This window comes from Protopterus annectens, chromosome 11.part0 (assembly GCF_019279795.1).
Source record: "Protopterus annectens isolate FY-2018-M chromosome 11.part0, PAN1.0, whole genome shotgun sequence".
Classification (NCBI taxonomy): Eukaryota; Metazoa; Chordata; order Ceratodontiformes; family Protopteridae; genus Protopterus; species Protopterus annectens.
The window spans coordinates 548,427,349-548,447,147 of NC_056745.1; the positions used below are offsets into that span (position 1 = coordinate 548,427,349).

The following is a 19,799-nucleotide window of genomic DNA, read 5'->3' on the forward strand; positions in this document are numbered from 1 at the left end:
CTGTTGAAATACACCAAGGATCCCACTTCCAGCAGGGCTGCATTTAAATTATTTATATGTAACAATATCTCCCTCCCCATATATTGGCTTTATTAAATGTTGAACAGGTTTACAACTTGAGTATTTTAGGAATAGAAATAAATGCAGTGTTTATCTCTGCTTTTTCATTTTTGTACGTGTTTTGTATAAAGGTTTATCCTCAAAACCAGTAATATGCAAGAAAAACATTCACAATTTGAATGCTGTGCAGTTCTAGAGTTGTGGCTTGAAAATTTGTTTTTACTTTTTGTTAGGTTTGTCATGCAGTGTTTTATTATTGTGCATATTTACACACATTATGACTTGATCCACGAGTTGCAAGATTCATGTAGTGCTTCATGAGTTAATGGAGTAAACAAATGTTTTTAGAAGTCAAATAAATAGCAATGACATTGCCCAAGTGACCTTTGACTTTAATAATGAAGTGTAAATTGTGTACAAGTCTTCTTTGAAGTACTGACATTAAATATAACTTGCCAGAAGTATCACAGATGATCTTGCCAGACTGGTGTGATACATTTGACTAAGTTGTAATATATATGACTTTAATTTTTTTGTGGGCTTTCATGTGGAAGCTGCATCTCTATACCTCTGATTTCTAAACAGACCAACTGTAAGGTTGCACTAACTTTGTAAAAAAGGGAATGTATTTATTTCCATTTTCTTTGAAATAGTGTGACCTCAGATGTAGACATGGGTGGGTGATAGGTGGTAATCATGTGGGGCAGTGTAATCATGTAGTCAGTAAACTGAGTATGTTGGGGAGTTATGCTTTGCTACTTCAAGGCAGACCCCCTCCTAAGTAGTAGTACACATTGCCACTTTTATATGATATTAAATGAATAATTTATAGTTCAGTTGTGGTCGTTAATATGCAAATTGTGAAATAAAATATGAAGTACTATCAAACTGGGAATGTGTTTTTATTATTTATTTGTTTGTTTAGCAAGTGAGTGAGTTAGACCACAAGGGTCTTTCTTCAACCATGACCTAGTTATATAAAAGCACAATCTATTAACAATAAAAGCAAGTGAAAATAATGCAAAATTGTCAGAGTGGTAGTTAAAAGGGTGAGCTATTACAGTTTGAATAAATGACAAGTCTATCTACAAGCATAGTTATAAAGTTACCCTGTATCTTTAGAAAGTATCTTAAAATAATCATGTAAAATGTAGTGTACATGTCTAAAATTAAAGAGAGAGCAAGGTGAAGGTTAGCAAACAAGCACTTGGAAGTAGGTGAGATGAAATGATTAATGTAAATGAATAAGTCGGGGGCTTATTTAAATAGTGAGCATCACAATCTGGACAGATGTCAAGGGTGGAAGAGATCAGCTGTCATCCACTGCAAAGAACTATAAAGCAGCTATCACAGAATGGCTTGATGTGAACAGATTAGCTGTTAAGGGTATGAATGAGAAAGTGGAAATGTTTAGTTATGTGATTGCTGCATGTCTGAATGTATATGGAGTTGGATACATCATTTATCTTGACCACTGGATTGTGTCTGACAATGTGTTTTGTTTGAAGACCTTTTTTGAGGTTTATACCAATTTCAATTTAGACTATTTTAACTATGTCTTTGAAGATGTAATTCGTATTGCAAGTTGCTAACGTATATATGGTCTGTATATTTTTACATGTTTATTATATGTGCTACACTGTGAATGCACTTTTATCTCAATAGTTTTTTAAAATAGTTACTAATTCCATAACTAGGAATTTTGTTTTGGGAAGCTTTCTCTTATGCATGTAGAGATTATTGTTCTTAAATTGGTTTAGCAGTCTTAGTGCATATTGTTTACATTTGACAATCAGTGATGTCCAAATTGCAAGTTGCTAATGTAATAATTATTTAAGATAACAAAGAAAAACCACTAGGACAGTTGTAGAGAAATCCAAAAGTAGCCACTTAACGTATTAGCGTATCACACTTTTATTCTTTGCTTTTGTCTAAAAAACAACTGACTTCTTCAGAACATCAATAAACAAATCATTGCTCAACATGTATAATAAAACACTACCAATCCAATCCAAGAATTTGAAATCACATGGTACAACTAATTAATTTAATCATATACTGTAAAGTATCAGTTAAAGCAAAACAACCCAATAAAAAACAAGTAAAAACTAATAAACAGGTAATCAATCCATAAGTTTTTTTCTTCTGTTTTTCAAAAAAACACTTAATAAGATTGTTTAATCCTGGTGATCTGTCAGTCCCCAGTTTCAAGTGCCACAGAGTTTCTCTTTGTTCAGTCTTGTTCTTGTAATTTCCCCCTCTTATGTCTTTAAATACAGGTTCAAGAACTGTAAAAAGACCTTTTTTAAAACCTATACATTCTGTTGAGTGCTTATATAAAGCTTTGTGTGTCTTTTTTTCTTTATAGCATACAAATGCTCTCTTATTCTATCTTTTAATTTTCTGCTTGTCATTCCTACACAAAGAGCACTGCAACAAGAACATAAATACTGTGTATACTAAATCACTTGAGTTACAATTAAAAACTGGTATTGGGGTAGTGTAACTAAGATGGTTCAAGTTAAAAGGCCCTTCTAAAATATATCTGCACACACTACAATTCATACATCCCCTTTGTTAACCTGGCGAACCAAGTAGATGATGTATCTGTCAATTTGTCTTTTTGTAAAAACATTTTATACTATTGTTGTTCCTAAACACAAAGGAAAGACTACTTTCTACAACTTTAAATAATTCAGGATTGCCCTCTATTATGTTCCAGTTATTTTCAATAATATTCCTATTGTCAAAACAATCTGGTGTAATCTCTAAACTACAAACTAATCTACTCTTGTTACTTTTGTTAATATTAATAATCTTATTGTCTTTAGATGAACTAAAAAAAGACTTTAATTTAGGAGGAAATACACTGATTCTTTTCGAGGGAATCTCATTCATAGTTTTCATTAATAATTTTAACTGATAACCTTTTTCTAAAAATAATGATACAATAAACTTCCTATATAATATAATTCATTTCCTATATCACTTACAGCAAATTGGATGAGCTCTGGACGAGTTTCTGAAGCTGCACATGGATTATGACAATGTTTTGTAGGAGGTTGAACATTTTGAGAAAATCATTGTGCTGCGTAAGACCAAAAAACTTTCTAGAGACATGGTATCTTATGATAATGATGGTGCTTATTCCCATTTTGACTTTACAAACAAGAAACATTGGAGGTTTGGTTAAGCTGAACAACTACGTTCCTTTAAAAGTCCCACAAAAATCTTAGTAACCTAGCAATGTCCAATAACAACACAGAAGCTCACACTGGAAGTTCTAACAATGAGGTCATTATGTCTAATTATGAACTGATTAAAGGACACATTGATTTGTTGGATCTTGGTTTAAATTTTATTCTATCACATTGGGCGGACATTTCTAGAGCATTTTTAGACCTGGTGTTTCACTAGAAGTATGAATTTAAATTTTATATTAAAATACTTACATTGTAATGAAACTAAGTTTTTGAAACCTTCTAGCTACAATCCAGTGTTGAATAATACAATAAAGGTTTTTGAAAAAAATGGTGAAGTTGATATAAGAAATTTATTGAAACAAAAGAAAAAAGTAAGTTTTTATAATTTGTCAACAAAACAAAGGATTGCTTTAAAAGAGTTAAAAAAATAATGGGTTAAGATTAATGAAGGCTGATATAGGTGGGGGCCTCAATGGTGATGGAACAAACAGACTATGTAAAAGAAATAGAAAGAATGTTGAACAACAAATTGGAATATTGTTTAACAGATATGAAACAAGTTACTAGGTGTTTCAAGCAGATAGAAACTTTTTTATACAATAGTCTTTTGGAAAGGATGGTAGATTTGGAATTATACAATTTTTTGTTAGTTGAAGACCCTGTTTTGGGTTGTTTATTTGGAATTCCAAAGATACATAAAGACGCAAGGAACTCACCTTTCAGACCTATTGTTTCGGCCCCCAATTATGCCACAGAGGACATTTCTCTTTATTTACATGTCATAGTAAATCCTATTCTATGACAAATGGATTCATTTATAAAAGATTTGTGGCACTTTTCAGAAAAAGTAAGGAATTTTTAAGGAAAATTATTGTTTTTTTCTTGATAAAAAGCAGTTATTAACAGTGGTTATTTGTTCACTTTTTACTTCTATCCCACATGTTGAAGGAATAAAAAAATGAGATTTTATTTAAATCAATTTACTAATCAAGAAATTAATGTTTACTGTTCCTTAATGAATATACTTCTAGATAGTAATTATTTTGCTTTTGACAAGTGAATTTCAAAGTAATTAAGAGGAGTAACGATCGGTTCTCCTGTCGCACCGGCTTTTGCCAGTATAGTACTGGGATGGTGGTAACATGTAGTTTTTAAGCCTTTATGTATTAAATATAAAGTTGCATATTACGATAGGTTTGTTGATGACCTATTCATGGTCATAGACGGCACTGCTGAAGACTGTTTAAACTTAATAAAGGAGATGAATATTCTTTCTAGTTTTTTAAAGTTTGCTGCAGGTGATATAGGAAACTGTGTGAACTTTCTGGATGTCAGTTTATACTGGAATGACACTAATATGGATTTTGAAAGTATAATTTATATGAAAAATACATTTCTAACAATTATTTGCATTATTTAAGTAGTCAACCGAGTTATATGAAAAACAATATACCGAGAAGACAGTTCATTCAGACCTTCATGATGACTACAGAAGGCCAAGTTTTTAGTGATGAAATAACCTCTTTCTAAAAATAATGATGCAATAAACTTTATCAGTTAAAATTATTAATGAAAACTGAATGAGGTTTCATTGAAAAGAAGCAGTGTATTTCCTCCTATAGTAAAGTCTTTTTTTTAGTTCATCTAAAGACAATAAGATTATTTATATTAACAAAAGTAACAAGAGTAGATTAGTCTGTAGTTTAGAGTTTACGTCAGATTGTTTTGACATCAAGAATATTATTGAAAATAATTGGAACATAATAGAGAGCAATTCCGAATTATTTAAAGTTGTAGGAAGTAGTACTTCCTTTGTGTTTAGGAATAACAACAATAAAAAAAATGCTTTTGCAAAAAGACAAATTGACAGATACATCCTCTACAGATTTCTCCATGTTAACAAAGGGGATGTATAAATGCATGATTTGTAATGTGTGTAGACATATTTTGGAGGGACCTTTTGTTAACTTGAACCATCTTAGTTACACTACACCAATACCAGAAGTTTTTAATTGTAACTCTAGTAGTTTTGTATATATTTGTTTATGTTCTTGTTGCAGTACTTTTTATGTAGGAATGACAAGCAGAAAATTAAAAGATAGAATAAGAGAGCATTTGTATGCTATAAAGAAAAAAGACACACTGAATGCTTTATATAAACACTCAACAGAATGTATAGCTTTCAAAAACATTCTTTTTACTGTTCTTGAACTTCAATTTAAAGACATAAGAGGGGGAAATTACAAGAACAAGATTGAACAAAGAGAAACTCTGTGGCAATTGAAACTGGGGGCTGATAGATCACCAGGATTAAATGATCTTATTAATATTAAGTGTTTTTTTGAAAAACAGAAGAAGTAAACTCATGGATTGATTACCTGTTTATTAGTTTTTACTTGTTTATTTTGTTGGGTTGTTTGGCTTTAACTGATGCTTTATATTAGATGCTTAAACTAAATAATTATTTGTACCATGCAATTTCAAATTCTTGAATTGGATTGATAGTATTTTATTATATAGGTTGAGCAATGATTTGTTTATTGATGTTCTGAAGAAGTTGGTTGTTTTATAGATGAAAGCGAAAAATAAAAGGGTGATGCAGTAATACGTTAGGTAGCTACTTTTGGATTTCTCTGTGACTGTCTTAGTGTTTTTTCTTTGTTGTTTTGTGTAATTATTCCACTTGAGGGATTTTTTTCTAGTTATTTAAGATCATTATTAATTTTGTAACTAGGAATTTTGTTGTGGAAGTTTTTTTGCCTTCTATCATTGCGTATGTAAAGATAAATTATGTTTTTTAAGTTGATTTATTAATTTTAGGGTATATCATTTATATCCGGTGATTAGAGATGCCCAAATTGTAAGTTGCTAAAACGAATACATTCCTTATGCATTTCCTTTTGGATGTGATGTTTAACGTATGTGCTTTATTATAGATGCATTCTTATTTCAAATCTTTTACAAGATAGTTACTGTTTCCTTAACCAGGAATTCTCTTCTGTGGAATTTTTTGCTCTTGCAATGTGTATGTAAATGTAAGTTACTGTTTCTAAGTTGATTTAATAATTTATCTATTGTTCACATCTGATGATGAGTGATGTCCAATGAAAGCACTTTATAATATTTATGAGATTTTACTTTATCAGTGGCTTATAATTTAGTTGTTTTTATAATGTGTATTTAGTTAATAGTAAATGATGTGAAAGCAGTACTATAGTGGTGTATTTTTAGTGACGTTAAATATGCATCTTTAATAGGCTTTTTTGGGTAGGCAGTCAACTCATTACATGAGTGTTATTGCTTAATTGGTTTGATGACATGTGACTGTTTTCCTCTATTATGATTGGCTGTGTCTTACTTTTTAAATATCTTGGCTTATTAGTTGTCAGTTAATGGTCTGAAGACTGCAGAATACTTTCTGTGAAAATGCTTATCTGTTGTAGTCAATAAAAGCTTTTTGGATTCTGAATGTGAATCATTTGTACAGCCCTGTTTGGAAGGGGGCTTTTATTCTTTTGAACTTTGTTGCTAAGATGTGTTACAGCATCTGGAAGCTATAAAACCATTTCAAAACTTCCACCATTCCAGGGTAACAATTAGTTCACCCCTAAGGACAACACACTGGGATTTCTAGTCTTAATTTTACAGACATTTGTGTCTCTGGACGCAATCAGAACTGTAAGATACAATCTTTATGCCCTAAACCAGGTAATTTAATTTCAGACTGTTTTTCAAAAGTTTCTGGACTGAGATTAACCTATTCTCTTCCAGGATCTCTGTTACAATATATTAATTTCAACAGTTACAATGCATTCTGACATACAGGTGTATTTCTTTTCTGTCCAGCAGAACCTACTGTTGGTACATTTTTAACACAAGCAGCTTTACAATGCATTTTCAACATAAACACCTGTAAAAATCAGTGTGATATACAAGTGGCATATAATTCTTTACAAAACTCCAGCTAGCTATGCTGGCATATGGTATATATCCACTGCCCTACTTCTCCTGGCATAGCTGGCACTACCTCACATCATCACAACTGTATTGCATTTTTATGTGTATGTCATTGTACCAACCTTTTCACCTTGGCGATCAGTAATTTTTGTTGAAAATTTTAGTGACGAATAGTTGAACAGGGGCCATTATCTGTGGTTCTGGAGATATCAAGGCATTTGTCTCTACCTAGTCTGCAAGAGAGCCTCCTAAGATATCATGGCTGTTGCTTTCTTTGCACAAGTTTTCATGCAGCAAGAGGTCCTTTAACATTATAGAACAGAATTACTTCTTTGCTTTGCAGTATGCTATACCCTATGTCTGTAATTGAGCTTAGTCCTGTAGCCATATGATTCCCTGTTTACCAAGGATAGTCAAGCAACTATTATGTCCTTCATTTATACCCTCCTTGCCTGACATTTGAATCAAGGTCCACTGCTCAGACTCTTTTTGATAGTGGTGCATTTGTAAATAAAACCCATGTGTTTTCAGTCTGGCTGTATTTTCCAACTTTATGACCATCAGTATGACTAAATATGGGTGGACTTACCTATCATAGTTTTTTTGAATTTGAAAAGAAAATTTCTTTCCTTTTCGGTGTAATAACTGTATTGATTTGAAATGTTGGTAACCACTTGTCATTAATCTTGATAATCCTGGGCTGAACTTTCTTACTTACCATTCTTTTTATAATAAATGGCAGCATTTACTAGTGCCTATCATCGTACACTTTAAATACCATTCTTTTTATAATAAATGGCAGCATTTACTAGTGCCTATCATCGTACACTTTAAATACAGGTTAATTTCGAGGGGAGTGATTGTTTATGTTTCTCTAATGCTTATTAACAGTTAGGGAGATAATTCATTTCTTTTTCATTTCTAATTTCTGTCAAGGTCCAAATGATTTATACTAGAGTCCAGTAAATCTTCATGGTTAGGGTTATTAACTGTAAAATGCATTAACATTTGTAGCAGCTATTCATCATCATACACAGAATAGTAAAATGACTGTATTCATAAAACATCAATGATATTTCCATGGAAATATGAACAATTGATTTTGTCATTTTCAGATGAATTCAGGGGCTCAACAATGATTGAACTGATGAAAAAAGAAGGTACTACTATGGGTCTTACTGTATCAGGTGGAATTGATAAGGAGGGGAAGCCAAGAGTATCTAATCTTCGGCAAGGAGGAATAGCTGCCAGGTAACTGCATGTAAAATTGTTAATAAAATAGCCCTTTAATGATCTATTTGAAAATTATATCTAGTGATGTAATGTGTGTGTGTGTGTGTGATCTGCTACAACCACTGGAAAGAAAACTAACAAAAAAAAAAGAAACATGGTACAACCTCCCCTCAAAATGTACCAGCTGAAACTGTTGATAAAAATCACATAAATCTCTTTTTGTGGATGGGGTAAGCCCCATTGCACCCCTACATGGTGACTTTGTCTTATTAAATATATACATACTAACTCCATTGTCACATATATTGTAGAAAGGAGAAATCATGTAGAAAGATTAGAACACTGCTCTCACAACAGTGGCCTCACTAACTGCATAAACCTTTCCAACAGCAGCAGTTCTGGGTCTTTGATTCCAGTACTGTTCTCTAGTATATATTCTATGTGTGCATGTGCAGACAAGTGTGTGAGTGTATGTATTTGCATATATAAAATTCATTGCATGGTCTGGGGTATAATAAGTAAAACATATGGTACTGTGAGTTTTGGGAACAGGATTTCATAATGGGCAGAGTAGACACAATTATGGAGTAAATTCCCACACTCTGATGTATCAGATATTTAATTTATCACATTACAGTCTCCATGTGTTTCATCTCTTTATTTATTTATATTCCTGTTTCCACTTATTTGAATGCTGTCTCTTCTGGATTCATTTATATAGGTATACAAATGTAGAAGCATTCTTTGGTTTCCTGGATGGTCGAGATGTAGTGATATCACATTACCTAAGGTCATGTTTCATTTTCAGGTAGTTTTATTATTTCCTGAAACATATTGAAAGTGGCCTAAGGACATAGGACATGTATTTTTCTGAAGAAAGTTTTCTGAAATATTTGCAGTTAGTTTAATATTTAATAATATTTATTGTTGTCAAAGTACTGCATTTTAGATTTATTTTTCAGTATACTTACAAGAATTTGATTTTAATGTGGTTTATGCTCATATTTTCTTTATTATAGATGACTTATATTTTCATAATCAACATCTTTCTTATTTTTCTTACTGCTTTTATTGACACGTTTATATGTTTTACTTTTGATTGAGGAGAGAGAATACTGCATAGGCTGATTTGTACTGAGTATTTTGGTTTCTTGTATGTTTGCTTGCATCTATTTTGCCATTTAACTGAATCGGAGACATTACTTGGTTATATATTAGTTTGTATTCTTGCTTTGTGACTGGATTTATTTTTGCTTTGGTTTCCAGCTGGATATCTAGCCTCCCCCTTCCCTACTTCCATTCAAACAGCCTATTCCTTTCCCAAGGAGCCCTGTCAGGAGAAATGCCAAAAGCCACCAAGTCGGTTCCTTCATTCCTCAAACTCTGAAAAGGAGAACAAAGGTTAAGCTGTTGAGGGTAGGTTCATTACCCTTGTTCTTTTTTTTTTATTAATGTCCTACCCTCTGCATACTAGTAATGTCATGCCAAGGGGGCATGAAGTAGTCATTCCACAAGAGGATGTAGCCCACCTCCATGCTATACCTCACACAAGCCACCCCTTCTCCCCTTATATATGATCACTATTATCCCAATGTTAATGGTCCCAACCATGAAATGTGCTTTCAGGACATGACCCCAGCATACCACTTAAACCCACCACCCTGACATAAGTAAACAAGTAAATGCCTCATTACTCTTCTCTCTCTTTCTCTCTGTCTCCTTCTCTTTCTCTCTCTCTCTCTAGGCAGGTTCACCACTACTCAAGCTGCAAGGTGAACCCAGATTGTTTGGGTCATAGTTAGGGTTTTGTTCCTCTATGCCAAAGCAGATGGCCTTATGTGGCTGGATTTGGCGATGTCATTCTGTATCACTAGTGCAATATTATTTACTTAAGGGAGCTCCTGCCAATGGTAGCCCAATGACCAGCCAGTATACCAGAGCCTTTATATCTTATAGGCACCGTACATCACACATATGCTCTACATGCAAGGTGTAGGGTATAAAAAGTGATATATGGAAGCAAATACTCAGAACTTCTTTGCTGCCAGTCCAAATGTTATCGAATGTCAGTCTGAATGCCCTTCTGTTGTGATGGTTACCAAGCCGTCTTCAGATAAATGTCCCTTTGATGTTTCTTTTCTCCTTTTTTCACTTTTGTATTGCAATAGTTTTCATGTCATCCAAGAAGGGGAAGATGTCAGTGTGGGAGGCAGATTCCCCAAAAAGACCATTACAACCAGTGTCTTGTTTGTTTTGTGAGCTGCCCTTGACCATATGCAGTGCTCTAACTATGAAGTCTTTGTCCCTTAAGACCCTAAATAGTCACTTCTCATACTTATCCATATGCCTTGAGAACCAACGACTTAAACTGTTGGCTCAGGGTGCTATGGTGGAATCTTCTAGTCCTTGAGAGTCTGCTGTCTGCCAAGAAGGCCAAAAAGACTAGGCCTGATCCTGTTGCTGTCCAGCCTCCCTAGATGTTTCTCTAGAAGTGGGTGAAAGCTCTGAAGACTGTTCGGTCCTTGCTTTAGATTCCTCTGCTGTGACCCCGTCAGAGGCCATCATGGATCCAAATTATTGCTTGTCCTTTGAGGCTTTTCCATTGTCTGTTTCAGACATTGAGAGTAAACCTCAGCTGATTATTTCTGAGGGACTGAGGGAGATTCCTCAGATTTTAGTGAGGGAAGAGGTTCCTATTATGATTATTGAATCCCACCAAGAGTCTGAACCTCCGAAGGTCTTTTGAGTGGACAGCCCACTAAAGAAAAAGCAGAAAACTAAACATTTCTTCCAGACAAAGATTAATGATTGTTACCAAACTGCAATTTACCTAATATAATTTTCCTAAAACATTAAATATGTAGTCTAGTGTAAATGTCACTAACAGTAGCTTAATGTACAATCTCTGATAACACTCCTTACCAACCTGCAGATATTGCGGGATTTCTGTTAGTTGATTGCTTTTCTTTGGCATTCCATTGTCCAAGGTTCAGGGATTTGCCAACCTACCTTGGCCCCTCCTAATCTGACATCACAAATCGGAGTCTTTTCAAATGGGATAATGTAGGTAGCATTCAAGCCCCGCTCTGCTCCATGTGTAGTGTGCACACCACATAAGATTACTGAGTTTTAATTATGCATTTAATTCTGTAACCATTTGTTTCCAACTGCATTTTTTCTACTGTTTTACACTGTTTATGCCTCTATGATCTCTAGCAACTGCCTTGTACCATATTCTGCCTAATAATTGTGCCTGCCTAATTTTAGGATTGATACAATGTGCTGATAATCAAGGTTCATTGCTATAGGTTTGTTTAATATTTGCGTAACGTAGTGTAAAAGGCATTGCATTATTCATTGAAGCCACTGTTCAAGTTTATTTGAAGTGGTTCCTACAGTCTCAGCCAAAGTGGAATTTTTAGTAGTTAAACAAGCCCAGCTGTGTAAGACTACAGGAAGTTTGATTAACATGCTGCTTTAAACTGTGTTAGTACTATGACATATCTTCCTGGTCTGTTTTCTGACTCTGCAAAGTGTTATGTTGTTCGCTGCCTTCTAAAGCGATCGCTTTGCCTTGATAACCTTTTAGCCTGTTTTCTCACATACTATATAGTGAGCACCACTGTTAGATTATGGTAATAACAGGCATTTATTTAGAAGGTTGCTGTTACTAAAGTTGCTAGTTAGACCAGTATAATTTTACTGCTTCCGCTCGTGTTGTTTTCCCCCTCAACTGTTACATAGCCTACCATAGTTAATCATAGTTGTATTCCACTCAGCCACTAAATTATTTATTTCTTTTTTCAGTCCCTTGAATACAAACTCGTGAAGGCTCCCTTTCCATTTTTGGCTGACCGCTATGCGGCTCTGAAAGTGAAATGGCACATAAAACCTCTAAATTTTCCAAAACCAAAGTGCTAGCAATGTATGTTATCTAAATTAATACTAAATCATTATGTGCTGTTTTTCAGTGGCATGCACACCACTCCGGTAGGATTGTTTATTATGTTTTAGCATTTCTCTTTCTTCCAGACAAAAGACTAATGATTGTTCCCCAACTGCAATTTATCTAATATCTTTTTCCTAAAACATTAAATCTGTAGTCTAGTGTAAAGTGTTGCTAACAGTAGCTTAATCTGCAATCTCTGATAACACTCCTTACCAACCTGCAGATATTGCAGGATTTCTGTTAGCTGATAGCATTTCTTTGGCATTTCATTGTCCAAGGTTCTTGCCACTCCATTCGCCCTTCACTACACTCGGGCTCACTCCGCTCCTCTACCCTACCCCCATTCCCACTCACCCCCGCTTTCATTACACTTATACATCTGGTAACCCCACCTTCTATTCAATTAACCAATCACCTCTCCCCAATCATCCCCCACCCACATCACCAGCCCTCATCCCCCACCCACATCACCAGCCCTACCTACCTGCACTCAACAATTTGCTACAGCTTTCAAAATCTCACACTATCCTCCCACTACTGCCAACCCTAGCATATTCAACCTCACCCCCTCCCACCTTATCTCAGTAACCTCCCCCAACCATGCTCTATTACCACACCTTTATTTACTACTCCATACTAACAGGCTTTCTCCTCCTAGCCTTTAACTCTACTAACCTCCACAGTTATCACATTCAATGCAGTAGCTCCCCTACTCTATCAAGCACCTACCCCACTCTTCTAAAAAAGCATACAGTCAAATCAGCCCACAACTGTACCCCGTTATCTACTCTTTTCTCTAGTGTCACAACCACATAAAAGCCACTTACCCATCTGCCCCCCAATTGCAGATATCACCTCATAAAGACCAAACTAACACACATATTACTGCACTCCCTAACTCATTTAAAACTACTTGCAGATATCCATCCTAACCCAGGCCCCAGCTGTGACACATACAAAGCACAAAGACACCTCCCCAAACCTACCCCAAACACCACAAACTAGAGCACTCCCACTACAAACACACAAACACCCCTACCAGTAGTTTCCAAATCAGACATACTAATCACCAGCTTTAATCTCAGAAGCCTAGCAAATAAGATCACAGAATTCTATGTCTCTTAACCACCTACTCTCCTGACATTGCCATATTAACTGAAATTTGGCTAAAATCACACATCAAGGACCCAGAAATTACTCTCCAAAATTATAATCTAATAAGACAAGACAGACTAAACAAAAGAGGTGGGGGTGTTGCTGCAATGTTCAAAGACTGTCTCAAACTAGAAAAACTAAACATAACCCCATGAGACATCCCCAATGCTGAATTACTCATTTCATGTCTGCATATTAACTCACACAAAGCCATGATTATCATAGCCATTTACCTACCCCCAGGTAAGAACCTTCCCAATATTGAACATCTCCTCTCATGGTCCTCCACTACTTTCAGTCAAGAAACTATCATCCTAGGTGATTTTAATCTTGACTAGCTCACCTGCTCTTCCAACTGTCCTACCAACTTTATCAATATGTACAACTATACCCAAATCATAACCTGCCCAACTCATAATGACAAACACTCTCAAAAGGAATCTGTACTTGATTGGATATTAACCAACAAACCTAACGTAAATAATCAAGGAGGTTGCCTTCCAATCAGCCTTAATGATCACTCCCCCACCTACTTACTAAAAGAAAGAATTCAAACACAATCCATTTCTCCAATCATATACACCTGCTGCAAAAAAGATTTCTCCCCTGATACTTTCAACCTACTGCTACAGCAATGCGACTGGTCACCACTAACAACCCTCATTTTGGACCTTGCAGTTGAATAGTTTAATAACAAATTTCTTGAACTCCTAAAAACTCTGGCCCCCATAAGAAAAATATGCATCAAATCCAAACAACTACCCTGGATTTTTCATGACACTAAACTTCTTATCAAACAAAGAGATAGAGCTAAGGCCCTATACCAATCCAACAAAAGCATAAATGATTGTACCTTATATCAGCAGCTAAGGAACCAAACAAAGAAATGTATAAAAAAATGACAAGAAATACTAATTCCACACCTCTCCAGTAAAGTACCTTCATAACCCCCGCACATTCTGGCAAACTGTTAACTACCTCCTTAACCAGGTAAAACCTCCACCCCCTCCCCCTCAACATCCAATACCTCCGAATCCATAGCATCCCAAGTCAACTCCCACTTTATTAACTCTTATCACCTCCCTCCTAGATAACCACCAAAACCTACCACTCTTAATCCCCCCTTTACCTCTAACACCACTAACTCCTTCTCCTTCAAACCTGTTAAAATCTCCTACATAAAAAAGCTCCTCAGCAAACTTAAACCAAGCAGCCTAGCTGCAGACCAACTCGCCAATGAATTCTTAAATATTGCTGCCCCATCTATCACCTATCCTATATCTGTTCTTATCAATCTTTCTATCTCTGAACAATATGTACCTTATCTCTGGAAAATCGCACATATTGTCCCCCCTCCACAAGGGCAGCCCCTCCAGGGAAATCACAGATTATCGCCCCATTGCCATCCTCCCACCCATAGCTAAAATCCTAGAGAAATGTATTCACCAACAACACCAAAATCACCTCATCAACAACAATCTATTATCCCACTCTCAACATGGATTTAGGCCAAAGCATAACACTAACACAGCCTTAATATCTTTTACTGACACCATTCATCACCTCATGAACAATAATCTCCTAGTTTCAGCAGTCTTCCTTGACATATCAAAGGCATTTGACACTGTCTCCCACCAGCTTCTCCTAAACATACTTGTCACCTACCATCTCAGTTCTTCCACACTTACATGGTTTAAGAGCTACCTATCTGACCGTAAACAGGCCACCAAATGGGAGAAAAATCTCTCTCCTCAGCTACCAGTGTCCACTGGTATACCCCAAGGATCCCTACTCGGCCTCCTTCTTTTCATCCTATTTACCAATAATATAAACTCAGCAATGCAACTAGCTACAATCATACAATATGCAGATGATACATCCCTTATCTGCTCTGCCCCAACCCTCCAAGAACTTCAAGATAAGACTCAAAAATCATTTCAGGAAATTGAAACCTACCTAACCAACCTCCAGCCCATTCTAAACCCCCAATAAGACCAAACTGATGTTTTTTTACCAACAAACCATCCAGCAACCACTCCCCATCCCTCTCTTTTCATTCCACCAATGGAAACACAATGGAACCCATAAACCATACCAAACTCCTAAGTGTAACTATTGACAACAAGGCTGAAATTTGATATTCATATTTCCCTGGCAGTTAAAAAGTCCATGTCAAACTTGGATCGCGATACCATGCTAAGCCTTTCCTTACAAACAAAGCCAGGCTAGCCACTGCTAGATCCCAACTTCTATCTACCTTACTTTACTGCTTACATATATTTACAAACCTCTGTAAAACCGACCTAAACAATCTATCTTCCTGCTGTAATACAATTGCAAAATTTGCCAGCAATCATCCCCACATAGCTCATTACTCCTCTGCTCTCCAGCTACTGAACTGGCTTGAGCTTCCCAACCTGCTAACACTAAACCAGCTCACCTTTACTTACCAAATCATTCACAACCCCAAACAATGCCCCACACTTTCTTCCCTAGTACAACCTCAAGTCAATACAAGGTGTCTAAGATCTTCAGACAGACTGATGCTAAAAACAACCCACTCACACAACTACCATGGCGACTGCCTCAACTCTAATAAAATAGCTAAGGCCTGGAATGCTCTCCCCCAACATATTCAAAACACTTCCAACTACTCTTCCTTTCAAATTCAAATTACTGAACATCTCAAATCCAGCTGGATCTGCTCATGTTGTTCTCCCCCCCTTTTTTACTTCTCTCTTTTCCCTCTTAAGGAACTTTATCTCTGGCTCTAGTCCATTTTAGAATATGTAAGTATGCAGTAAACAATGTACAATCAAAGAGTACTGCAATCTGTGTTACCTTGAATGCTTCACAATGGTATTTTTTTATCTACAATGCTGTCTTACATCATAATTTCTTCTCCTCTTGGTCCTCTGGATTATACATGTATAACTTATATATCAAAGTGTATTAACATTGTATTGTAACTTTATGTAAATATATGATTTTTATACTTTTTTGTATTAACCTTACAATGATAGTATGAATAGAGCTTTTCTCCCTGGGTCTCCGCTGAAAATGGGCTCCTTGGCCCAGTCGGACACTACCCGGTTAACAAATGTAAAATAAATAAATAAATAAAATAAAATATTACCCCTGTTGCTAAAGATGTCCAACATGAATGCCAGGATTTTACTGAGGGTCTGTTCAATGCTTTAATGGCCTTTCAGACTCCCCAAGGGGGATCGGTTTTTGCTCCTTCTTGGTTGTCCACTCCTGTTAAGAGGCATAGGGAATTGGATTTCTCCGATGGGGAAGTGAATTCTAAGGAGGAACCCCTTGCTTTCTCTTCTCAAATTCCTCCCCCTCTAGACTATGGTTCAGATGTAAAGAATTCTTTGAGCCCAGACTCTCCCTAGCAAGAATTATCCTTTGGGGATGCACCCAGGTCTCTGACATTCAAATGAGGCAATAAGGGCTTTTACAAATGGAGTCTCCTAAGCTGTCTGTTTCTGCAGTTTTGGCAGCCATTTTGGAGACATTTTCTTCTGCCTCTGTAGCTTCTGATTCTCAGCATCCAACTCCTAAGAGACCTGACAGTTTCTATCAGGTGCCTGAGGATTGTACATTTTTGTATGAAGTGCACTGTGCCGCATCTGCAGGGTGGCACAGTGGTGCAGCAGTTAGTGTTGTCACCTCACAGCAAGAGGTTCTCTGGTTTGATTCTCAGCTGGGATGCCTTCTGCTCAGTGTCTGCATGTCCTCCCTCTGTTCATGTGGGTTTCCTCCGGGTGCTCTGATTTCTTCCCACTTTTCAAAGGCATGCAGTAGGTGGAGTGGACACTCTAAACTGGCCATAGGTATGAGTGTGTGTGTGTGTGTGTGTGTGTGTGTGTGTGTGTGTGTGTGTGTGTGTGTGTGTGTGTGTGTGTGTGTGAGTGTCTGAGTGTGTGTGGTGTACCTCATCCCATGTGCATACATGGGAGGAGGAGGGGGAGGGTTGGGCGCCAGGCTAGCAACCTGACCCTGTAAAAACCATAACCATTATGGAAACAGCAAGTGCTGGAGAGTGCTAATTGCCCGATGTGCTGATTAACACAGGAACAGAAGCATGGATGGATGGCTCTTCTGGAGATCCTTCAGTGGTTTCAGTTTCCTCTGATAAACCTTTTAAGCTGCTGCTATCAACTAAGCTCCTACCTTCAGATAAGGACAGATGAGCTATGGAAAGGTTAGGTAAAAAAGTATATACTGCTGCCAAATATCTTTTAGGGTTATTAATTACCAAACCCACATGACCAGGTATGTTTTGGTTGTTCTTCCTCAAATAGCTAAGGTGGGGTGATGTCTGACCTTTCTGATTCTGATGGGAAGGCTTCTGCTCTTTCCCTGCTTGGATCCACTTCCCAGGTCACCTGTCACTCCACAAAATGCAGCTATGATGCAGATAATGTCTCTTCCAGGGCTGCTGCTTTTGGTTCTGTGATGAGACGTTATTCTTGGTAAGTCTTCAGGCTTGACCTGATGATATTAAAGCCGAGCTTTTGGATGCCCCTCTGGAAAACAAAAATATTTTTGGGACACCAGCTGCTGACCTGTTTAAGACCCTCCAGGATAAGGGTAAGGCCTTGCAGGAACTCAAGCCTATTTTTGTCTCCCCTATCCCCAGTTTCCAGAGGAATTATCCTTCTAAGTTTGCCTTTGTCCGCAGACAGTCTCACCCACCTTCTAAGGTTAAGAAGGGATCTAGGTACATTTCTCCTGCTAAATCCACCCAGAATGCTTTCTCTCAGAAGCCTTCATTTCAGGACAAGCTTGTCTCTGTTTGTCATCGGTCCTTATCTACCCCTTGACTAAGTCCCATTGTCCCTCCACCTTTCTCTGTATCTTCCAATTTGCATCAGCTTAGCTCAGACTCTTGGATTCTGTCTATCATTCATCAGGGATATGTCTTGCTTTGTAAATCTCCCCCCTTCCCCTTTTCAGGCATTGCTCAACCTCCTCTAGAACAGCTTCCTCCTTTCCCCAGAGGTTCTGCAGTCATTTTTGGATCAGGGCACTATTCAGCCTGTTCCACCCACTTATGTGGGAAAGGGGTTTACTGCAGGATTTTTTTGGTTCCTCAGGAGGAGGATAGGTGGAGACCAAGTTTGGATCTTTCTTTGCTCAACACATTTCTTAAGGTCCCTTCTTTCTGGATGTTGTTTCTTCAGACCTTGTTTCCTAGTCTTCTTATGTAGGTCTTTTTCATTTCTCAAGACTTCAAGGATGCTTACCTTCACATCCTCATTCACCCTCTGTTCAGGAAATGTTTGCATTTCTCTGTTTTTTTTCCCTTCATTTTTAGTTATCTGCTTTGCCCTTTGGCCTTTCTATTGCTCCAAGGCTATTTACTAAATGCCTCACTCCTGTCATTTCTTTTTGAAGGCTTTGGGGTACAGATTTTTCTCTGTCTGGATGATCTGCTCATTCAAGCTCCTTCTCTCAGCAGTCTGTGGCAGGATTTCCAATTTACCACTTGTCTTTTACAAACTCTGCGAGGGTTCACCGTAAATCTCAAAAAAAAAAAAGCATTTCTGATGCTTTTCAGGATGATGTTTTTTTTTAGTGCAGACTTCAGACTATTCCTATGCTGGAATATATTCCTGCTTTTGTCCCTGACAGCCTTTTTCCAGTCTTTCCTTTCTCTGTCCTCTTACAGGCGGGGGGGGGGGGGGATTTCTCAGGGCTTTGTGATTTATGACCTCCACTATTCTCATGCTTCCTCTTGCCAGGTTGCATATCAGGATGTTTCAATGTTACCGCAAATCAGTGTGGTTTCAACATTATCTCCTAGAGTTCCCTGTTCCTTTACTTCCTTGCTTCAAACTTGAGTTTCAGTGGTGGAGTCCACATCTCTCTCTCTCAATCTGGGGTTTCCCTTCCAGGCTCCAGTTCCTTCTCAGGATCTGTTCATGGATACCTCAGCCTTGGGAATAGGGGGCTTCTTGTAGCTCCCTAAAGGTCCAGAGTCTCTGGCCTCCTTATCAGAGGTCAGATCATATCAACATAAAAGAGATGAAAACTCTGCTTCTGGCTCTGCAAATTTTCATTCCCTTTTCCACCCTGGCCCTCTCAAAATCTTTATACACAATACTACCATAATGTGGGACATCAACAGGGGGAGGTATGTGGTCCTATCTCATTTGCAGAGTAGCTCTTCAGGTTTGGGATCTAGTTATCAGGTATCAAGTGACTCTTCACGTGGTTTACATTTCTTC

The 19,799-nt window shown here is 37.0% G+C and overlaps 1 protein-coding gene across 1 annotated transcript in view; it reads left to right on the plus strand.

Moving 5' to 3' along the window:
* Nucleotides 1-19,799, plus strand: part of GRIP1 (glutamate receptor interacting protein 1) — a 2,220,015-nt gene that overhangs the window by 414,420 nt on the left and 1,785,796 nt on the right. The window contains exon 3 of the mRNA XM_044088060.1: nt 8,336-8,471. Within this exon, the coding sequence (XP_043943995.1) occupies nt 8,336-8,471 (136 nt within the window). The remainder of the gene's footprint in view (nt 1-8,335; nt 8,472-19,799) is intronic.